General features: G+C 45.8%; 1 protein-coding gene across 1 annotated transcript; it reads left to right on the top strand.

Moving 5' to 3' along the window:
• Positions 1-1,165: 1,165 nt before the first annotated feature.
• Positions 1,166-6,697, top strand: CCR75_000714 (uncharacterized protein; the record flags this gene model as incomplete). Its single annotated transcript, XM_067958820.1, has 1 exon — positions 1,166-6,697. One exon carries the CDS (start codon positions 1,166-1,168, stop codon positions 6,695-6,697), a length of 5,532 nt encoding a protein of 1,843 aa, XP_067816683.1.
• Between the last annotated feature and the right edge of the window lie 888 nt (positions 6,698-7,585).

The following is a 7,585-nucleotide window of genomic DNA, read 5'->3' on the forward strand; positions in this document are numbered from 1 at the left end:
GCTTCTCTTGCGTGCAGTGAGGTAGTTGTGGTGGGCGCGTTAGCGACCTCACCCAACGCACTAAGTACTCTGGTTAAGTGTCGTCACGGGAGCGGTAATCCGGCTCCTCGTGCGCACTTACCAAGTAGGAAGTAGTTTCAGACTGATTTATATTTAATCGTATTAAATATAAATACCTCTTTTTACCAATTAAAATGTCATCTCTATAGATAACACTAATATGTATTGCGAGCGTATCTTTCTAGATACCTCGCGTAACGGATGACGCTGGGCGTCATCTTTCCTAATGTGAATGCACCCATGTGCATCACATACACAAGGGTTGGTTACAAATGTGCACCACACCCGAGTGCTGGGTCTAATTACTATTATTAAGTAATTGACCATCCCCTTAAGTACACCAAGTGTACTTAACGGGGACTGTGTAACATTAGGGCAACTTTAGCCCGTTACACAAGCTAGATTGAAGTAATAATCTGAAAATATGGTTATAACGTCTCACAGAAAGCGTGGAGTAGCCAGATTGATTGGCTGGAAGTCAAAAATGACGGTATCTATCGTTACAGGGAGTGCACTGTGAATAGCGCCGGGTTGGAACGACTTTTTCGGATTTAAAGGTAGGATTCTATCGGGTACTAAAATACTGAAGTAACGAAAAAGGAAGCTTTTTAGGATTGAAAGCATACTTAAAGAAAATTGCTTAGGCACTACTGCGTTAACCATACTTACGTTAAGAAGATCTGGAGCAGGTTAAGTTGGGCTGATTCGCACAGACGCTATTTGTACACTGTCAATTAAACTAAAGAATTACTAGCTCAAAAAATGCAAAAGAATGTGGTGGGTGCGCTCTTAGTGAAGATTTTTAGGCTTTAATTTCCTCTGAGGGATATTCACAACCCAAAATTTGATGAGCTTTGTTTTGTTGACTTTAAATAGTAAAGATTTTCGTTGCTAAGGTTATGCTCTGAAAATAGATTTCGTAACCTTTTCCAAAAGGGGTACACCGTTAAAGCACTGGATGGAATTATGACGCGCTGGTTTATCCTCAGAGAAGAGGGCTGTTTGGAGGGCTGAGCGATACATTCCGCTCGAGAGACGGGAAGAGACAAGGGTGCGACCACCTCCACTCTCGCTTTTTCCCTTCGCTGATATCTTTTACCCTGCCATGTCATCACCTGACCCCACGCGCTACTGCGTGTGCCAGCAGACTGATGGCGCTGGCATCATGATCGAATGCATTCGAGGCGCCGGAGGCTGCAACGGCTGGGTCCATCCTAGCTGCTGTGGACTTATATTGACCCATGAGGAGCTCGAGGCGTTAAATGCCTACATTTGTCCGCTCTGTGAGAAGTCCGACGACGACTTTAATAAGATGACAGTATTGAACACAAGCCTGGCCAACCGTCAGGCTAAGCGTGAGAGGAAACGTAAGGCACACCCTGCCAAGCCTGTTAAAAAGCCGTGGATTTGCGCGGCTTGTCAACACTCGAACTGGGACCGCCGCACGCGTGAGTGCGAGGCTTGCCACGTACGTCGCGTTATGACAAAGAAGCCTAAGATAATTAATGATGAAGCCAAGTCTCTGGCTCAGCAGCTAAGAGACGAGCGTCGCCACAGTCAACGCTCTGTGAATCGGAAGAGAAAATCATATCATGTGCCAAATTCTGACGAAGACATTGCAAGCTCCGATAGTGGAAAACACCGCAGAAAGGAGAAGAAACACAAGAAGCAAAAGCGAGACGACGACTCAGACTCCGGTGAAGCGGAAGTTCAGCTCGACACAAGCACGCTGAAACACGAGGCGAAGTCGGAAGTGGAGACCGTTGGGATATCCATGGTCATTGACAAGATTATGGGCGTACGACAACGTGAAGTTATTGAGCCAGTGGCTTCTGAGTCAGCCAGTGCGACTTTGTTTGCAAAGCGACCTGCAAAGACGTTTATAATGGAGTATCTTATTAAGTGGAAGGATTTTGCATACATGCACGCATCGTGGGAGACGAAACAAGTGCTACTGGATCTCGACCCACTTACAAATAAGCAGAAGATGAAGCGATTCCATGAAAAGGAATTCCACCTTTCGCAGTATCCACATCGTCAAGCGAATGACATGAAAGAGGAGTCGCTTGCACTCGATGATCTTGAATACTTCAATCCCGACTTCCTTGAAATACACCGAATCATTGCCCATCGCAAGGATAGACCAATGCCGAATGATGTCGACTTTTCTGATGCCCCTATCGATGATGGAATGCGATACTTTATAAAGTGGCGTATTTTGTCATACACGGATGCGACGTGGGAACGAGCTTGCGATATCAAAGATGATGTTGCGCTTGCCAAGTACAAAGCGTCGACTCTTGTGCCTGACGAAAACGTGTGGAAGCCACGACCGCGTCCAAGTATTAGAGAATATCGCAAACTGGACGAGTCGCCTCGATTTGGCGAGGACCAGTCGCTTTCCCTTCGTGCGTATCAGCTTGAAGGATTAAATTGGCTACTTTGGAATTGGTATAATGAACGACCAAGTATTTTGGCGGACGAAATGGGATTGGGAAAGACGATCCAGACACTGGCATTTCTTAACGTTCTTCGCGACGATACCAAGATCAAAATACGTGGGCCATTTCTTATTGTTGCGCCTTTGTCGCTGATTGTTCAGTGGCAAAATGAATGCGAAATTTGGACCACGATGAATTGTGTTGTGTATCACGGCAATAGTGCGTCGCGTGCTATTATCCGTGACTTTGAGTTCAATTATATGGATGAAAGTCTTCGTCGTATAAAGAAAAATATGTACCGTTTTAATATTCTCGTGACGACATACGAAGTGGCAATTAAAGACATTGCTATCCTGTCGAAGATTCATTGGCGCTGTCTTGTGGTTGACGAGGCACATCGGTTGAAGAACCAGTCGTCACGACTTGTGGAACAGATGCGCTCATTACGTCGAGATCACTGTATCCTTCTTACCGGTACTCCTTTGCAGAACAAAACGGAAGAGCTATGGGCGCTGCTAAATTTCTTAGACTCGAAATCTTTTCCAAGTGTTTCGGATTTTCTGGAAAAGTTCGGTGATTTGCACGAAGCTCAGCAAGTAGCTGATCTGCACAAGATGCTGAAGCCGTACCTTTTGCGTCGTGTAAAGGAAGATGTAGAAAAATCTTTACCACCAAAGGAGGAGACGATTGTGGAAGTGGAGCTTACGCCCGTACAGAAGCAGTGGTATCGTGCAATATATGAACGCAATACCGCCTTTTTGAATCGCGGCGGTAACCCACGGAACGTGCCGAATCTTATGAACGTTATGATGGAACTCCGAAAATGTTGCAATCATCCATATTTAAATAACGGGGTCGAAGAGGTATTAAATGAAGGACTGAATACGGATACTCAGCGTCACGAAATGATGGTCAAGTGCTGCGGCAAGATGGTTCTGATTGATAAGCTATTGCCGCGCTTAAAACTTGGAGGACATAAGGTGTTAATATTTAGTCAAATGGTCCGTGTCCTGGATATAATAGAAGATTATTTGCGCTATTGTGGACACCTCTACGAGCGTTTGGATGGCAATATTCGTGGTAACGATCGCCAAGCTGCTGTGGATCGATTCGTGAAGCCCGAATACAAGCGCTTTGTGATGTTACTCTCGACCAAGGCGGGTGGCTTGGGTCTGAATCTGACAGCTGCAGACACGGTTATCATTTTTGATAGCGATTGGAACCCTCAAAATGATTTGCAAGCTCAAGCTCGAGCACATCGGATTGGCCAGACACACTCGGTGAAAATTTACCGCCTTATTACTCGGAAGACTTATGAAACGCACATGTTTCACAAGGCGTCACTGAAGCTTGGTCTAGACAAGGCTGTGCTTACGCACATGCGTCGTGAAAATGAAGAAGAATGTGGAAAGAAACGCAACAAGAGCTCAAAAGCACAAGAATCTAAAGAGATTGATGAGCTTCTCAAACGTGGGGCGTATGATGTGTTTCGGGATGATGATGCTGCGGGGGAGCAGTTTTGTGAGCTGGACATTGATCAGATTTTGCAGCGTTCGTCTCAAATTGTGCAGTACACACAGCAAGCACAGTCAAGTTTTTCCAAGGCAAGTTTTGTGTCCGCTACGACGTCAAATGATGTTGATCTCGATGATCCTGATTTCTGGAAAAAAGCGGTGGGTTTGACGGAGCCTGATGTAGTCGAAAGTGAAGATTTACTACCTCAACAACGCAAGCGGACTCGTGTTGCCCGCTTTGGCGATGGTGGAAATTTCTCGGACGGCATTTCGGACGAGGAAGACGACAAAGAGAAGCTTGAGAAAGAAAAGGAAGAGCGTGAAAGACTTGAAGAGAAAACTGCTCCACGGGAGTGGACGCAAAATGGACGCGACAGGCTGCAGCGGGCTTTGATGCACTATGGGTTTAGTCGGTGGGAGATTATCAGAAGTCAAAGCGGCGGCAGTCGCTCCGTGAAGGATGTAGAAAGCTTTGCTCGTAGCTTCATATATGTGTCAGCCCTGGCTTGTGACCAGCGAAAGGATGACTCCCCTTTTGTGAAAGCGTCAATTTGCACTGCAGCTTTGGCACAGAAAGAGGATCTAATTGATGAAGAAGAATTGCCGTCGGTATTGAAAGAAGAGGACTTTGTGCTGAAGTCTAAACAGGGTGGGGGTCGTCGTGTTGTAGTTCGTCTTGATATGCTTCAACGACTCCAGCAACTGATATGCTCAGCTTGCGATGCCTGTGATGAGTTGTACAAGAATGATGAAGGTTTGAAGTCTAGGCCTTGTCCTACCGCAAATATCGACGAACGTGCCAATTATTATGGAGTTGATAAGCTGATTCCTCACATTGCTTTGATTGACTTGGGGGAAAGGCCAGCATGGACTCAAATCACCCCATGGTGGAACGAAGACGCTGATCGAAATCTGCTGATGGGGGTTTTCCTTCATGGATACGGACGATGTGCTCAAATTCTTGCCGACCCTCGCCTGTATTTCGCGCAATCAGAGAAATTTGCTCGTGACCAAGTTTTAACAAGCAATGTAGGCGAACTTAACCGATCAAACTTTTGCCTTTTGCCAGCGAAAATTTCAAAAAAAGAGACCACAATTTCAGCAGAAGAAGACGACAGCGGAGACATTAGTGACTCTGAAAGTTATTCGAGCGTAATAGCTGGAAATAGTGGGTCTTCCCATGTAAAGCACGAGGGTAGCACAGCGGTCGGAAGTGATGTCACAGCAGCTATTGATTCGTTTAAGCAGCCAGAGGTGCAGCATATGAATCGTTTATTAGGTTGGCTATTGTCCGCAGAAGAAATAAAGCGGCGACAAGAAAAAGAAAGAAGTAAAAAGGAGCGTGTAGCCGTTGAGCAACGACGACAAGTTCGGCAGGAAGTGCGTGCGCGTACGTTGATACTGCGTCGATTAGAGCTTAAGGCCATGCAGCTTGCTCAGGTGGATATCCTTCGCCACATGGCAATTTTAAATAATGCTCGCCAACTATCTGATGTCACCTTAGCCTTAGCTTCAACACACCGTATAAAATCGACGGACTGGACAAAGGACGAACGTCGATCCTTTGCGTATATGATGGCGCTTTATGGTGCACCGCGCATCTTGGCCAAGCGAGTAGTCGTTGCATCTGATGGTCGAGCCACACCATCCATGTCGCCGTTTGTGGCGGAGAAAACTCGTGACTTTGCATGGGAGACGGATAGTATTTCGTGGCGCAACATTGTTGAATGGGGCAATTTAAACAAGACTGCTGTGATGACCTGTCAATTTTACGAAACCAAATTTGCTCCTAAATGCCGTGAAGTTGCTCGGATGCGTGCTGACCTACTAAGTTCAGATCAACGTGCTGTGGCGTTGGGTGATTTAATTGGCATTGAATTTGTGGACGCTTATGAAGGTGTTCTTGCTCATGGGCTTAAAGCTCGTAACACTGCGTGGATAACAATGCGGCGAACTCAATTGCTTGAAGATGTGCTGCATATCCTATCAACAAAACGAGAGGCTCTAGAGGCTTACGTTAAATCTGGAATGTCGGTTCTAATGACGGATATGCCACTGTGGTGGTGCCCTTGGATTCACGACTTGGGTATGTTTTATGGCATGGCTCGGTACGGAGTGTATGGATGGGAGCGTATCATGCTGGATCGTCAGCTGCCGTTTCATCGACAGGCTCGAGCGTATCATTTTCGCACAGGTTTGGAAGAGGGTAAATTGTCCTTTCATCCGCTGCACCGGCATCATTTTGAGTCGAAAACAGCGATGAATGACTGGTTCAAGCGTACTGTAAACGAATTTCCATCCTTTTCGATCTTAGAGCGCAAAGTTGAGATAATTTGTGCTGCTGTATTGGCAAATTCTGAGCATTTGGCTGAGCGCTACTTGGAACCAGAAGACCGACACGAATTTAGCTTGTCACCACCTAACAATTGTTTTGAGAGGTTGATTGTGACTCATATTAAGCAAATCGAGGAGTTGCTTTTAACTATTGAGCCTCTTCTAGAAATCGCTCCATCGCAATGGGAAGGGAATGGTGATCGTGCCTCTGCGGCTCTTAATGCATATTTTGCCGAGTCGCAACGCCGTCGCGACGAATTTTTGCGGCTAGCTGAAGCTTCGAGCGCGATCGACTTTAAAAGCGAAGCTAAAGATGCGTATCCTTTAGTTAGCAATGGCCCAAACTAACAAGTGAGAAGTAGGCAGCGCCGTTGTATTCTCATTTGACTGATGTGATACTCGATTTAATTGATTAATGGATATAACCTGGTAAGAATATATTAGCACATTTGTATCGTTTCCTACTCGAATTTGTGATTAGCAAACGCTTTTAATTATGGCTTATCTACATAAATTTTCGAACTCTTTCGCAAGCGTCGAATATTACACAAAGCTACAGGACCATGATAGGAGACTGAAAAGGTAGCCACGACATTCTAAGTATAGCGGCGCGGTCCTGAGGGCCCATAAGCTTGTAGATCACAACTTTGCGTGTCATCAATTTCTTTGAAGCCATCGACACAGTCTTGAATTCCGTGCTCATAACCCGGTGGGATTGAATGCCCCGTCACGTTTGTCAAATGATCTACCAGCTCTAATTTTATTGCACAACCGGAAGAAACCGCGTACTGATGATGCGCGGAGCGCGTCACCTGAGAAGAATCCACGGCTTCTTCTCAGGTGCGAGACGATACATTTTATAATCTGCACTTCCCTGAGTGGTATTTACTAAAACAGGAGTACCACGAGAATTCAGCTTACGCCATCGTCTTTAACACGCACAGGGATAAGTGCGGAGCGCCCTACCATTTGAGCTACATCCCCTCAGACGAGCGTCAGCACTAGCTTAAAATCATCTTGGCCATTTGCGTGGAACAATGCCACCAGCTTCGCAATAGTCGATTATACATATTAAAAAATTCTCTCCACTTCCTCTCACTTCGAATGGCAGTTGGAACTTCATAACTAAAAGCTTCTTCATGCAGGCACGTTAACAAAAAAGTCAGATCGATTTTCAGTGATAACATACGGCGTAAGATTGCGCGTGACGGCATGGGATACGGTGCTGGAGATGAG

Source organism: Bremia lactucae, linkage group LG3, assembly GCF_004359215.1.
Source record: "Bremia lactucae strain SF5 linkage group LG3, whole genome shotgun sequence".
Classification (NCBI taxonomy): Eukaryota; Oomycota; class Peronosporomycetes; order Peronosporales; family Peronosporaceae; genus Bremia; species Bremia lactucae.